General features: G+C 48.8%; 1 protein-coding gene across 1 annotated transcript; it reads right to left on the bottom strand.

Moving 5' to 3' along the window:
- Positions 1 to 239: 239 nt before the first annotated feature.
- LOC104917034 (olfactory receptor 14A16-like) lies at positions 240 to 1,202 on the bottom strand. The gene has a single exon (XM_010728101.1). The coding sequence runs from the start codon at positions 1,200 to 1,202 to the stop codon at positions 240 to 242; it is 963 nt and encodes a 320-aa protein (XP_010726403.1).
- Between the last annotated feature and the right edge of the window lie 486 nt (positions 1,203 to 1,688).

The following is a 1,688-nucleotide window of genomic DNA, read 5'->3' as shown; positions in this document are numbered from 1 at the left end:
GTTTTTCTACCCAGAGGGTGGTGATACACTGGACAGGTTGCGCAAGGAGGTTGTGGATGCCCCATCCTGGGAGGCATTCAAGGCCAGGCTGGGATGTGGCTCTGGGCAGCCTGGTTAGGTGATGGGCAACCGTGCCTGAGGCAGGGGGGTTGAAACCAGGTGATCATTGTGGTTCTTTTCAATATGGGCCATTCTATGATTCTATGATAAAACAGGCATGTTACAGAAAAAACTGTGAGTCATTTATTCAGACAGATGAGAAGACGACCCCTGCTGATATTTGTCCATGACATCATTTTCCTCACTGCATCCTTCAGCTCCTGGTTCCGCATACTGTAGATGAGAGGATTCAGTGTTGGAGGCACCACAGAGTACAGAAATGACACCACCAGGTCAAGGGATGTTGAGGAGATGGAGGAGGGCTTCAGGTAGGCCAGAAAGTCAGTGGTGACAAAGAGAGAGACCACAGCCAGGTGAGGGAGGCATGTGGAGAAGGCTTTGTGCCGCCCCTGCTCAGAGGGCATCCTCAGCACGGCCCTGAAGATCTGCACATAGGACACAACAATGAATATAAAACACCCAAGTATAGCAAGAACACTAACTATAATAAATCCAATTTCCCAGAGGTAGTCTAATTCTGAGCAGGAGAGCTTGAGGATCTGAGGGATTTCACAGAAGAACTGATCCACAGCATTGCCTTGGCAGAGAGGCTGAGAAAATGTGTTGGCAGTATGCAGCAGAGCAAAGAGAGCCCCAGTGGCCCAGGCAGCTGCTGCCATGGTGGCACAAGCTCTGCTGTCCATCAAGGTCCCGTAGTGCAGGGGCTTGCAGATGGCAACGTAGCGGTCATAGGACATGATGGTGAGAATGCAATACTCTGCTGAAAACAAAAACAAAAAGAAGAAGACCTGTGCAGCACATCCTGCATAGGAGATGTCCCTTGTTTCATGGAGAATATTGACCATGGCTTTGGGGAGAGTGGTGGAGATGCAGCCCAGGTCGAGGAGGGCGAGGTTGAGCAGGAAGAAGTCCATGGGGCTGTGCAGGCGGTGGTGGCAGGCTACGGCTGTGCTGATGAGGCCGTTGCCCAGGAGGGCAGCCAGGTAGATGCCCAGCAAGAGCCAGAAGTGCAGGAGCTGCAGCTGCCGTGTGTCTGCCAACGCCAGCAGGAGGAACTCGCTGATGGAGCTGCTGTTGGGCATCTGCAGGTCCTGGGCATGGAGTCCTGTGCAGAGTGCAGAAGATAATGACAAGGCAAGAACATTCTCAGAGTCACTCTCCCTGCTATACTATAAAACATTTTATTTCTGCTGGGAAAATGTTCATTTAGCTCCATTACTTGAACTCAATTTCATGTAGTTCAGCATTCCATAAGAAAAAGAAGATTAAGGACCTTTTGACTTCCTCTTATTTTCTAATCTTACTCCATTCTGGATATTTTCATCTATTTCTATGTCTTATATCTTTACCGCAACTGCTCTTAGAGCATCCAACACCAACCTCTGTGCACTTCAATTTCTTTTAGAGAAAGCTGCCTGGTTGCAGGATTTGTGCATTATCAGTGTCTGCTGAAAACAACGATAATTTCAATTGGTTCCATCCTTCAAGAAAGGAGAGGCAGAAAGCACATTGCGTGTGACAGTTCACAATGGAAGTGATTGAGGAAAGGACAATTCAGGAGTCTCAGA

This window comes from Meleagris gallopavo, unplaced genomic scaffold, assembly GCF_000146605.3.
Source record: "Meleagris gallopavo isolate NT-WF06-2002-E0010 breed Aviagen turkey brand Nicholas breeding stock unplaced genomic scaffold, Turkey_5.1 ChrUn_random_7180001953934, whole genome shotgun sequence".
Classification (NCBI taxonomy): Eukaryota; Metazoa; Chordata; class Aves; order Galliformes; family Phasianidae; genus Meleagris; species Meleagris gallopavo.
This window is presented reverse-complemented; position numbering and strand designations above follow the sequence as displayed.

Excerpts from the sequence above, each read along its gene's own strand:
- LOC104917034 (XM_010728101.1), bottom strand. The coding sequence starts at position 1,202 with ATGCCCAACAGCAGCTCCATCAGCGAGTTCCTCCTGCTGGCGTTGGCA.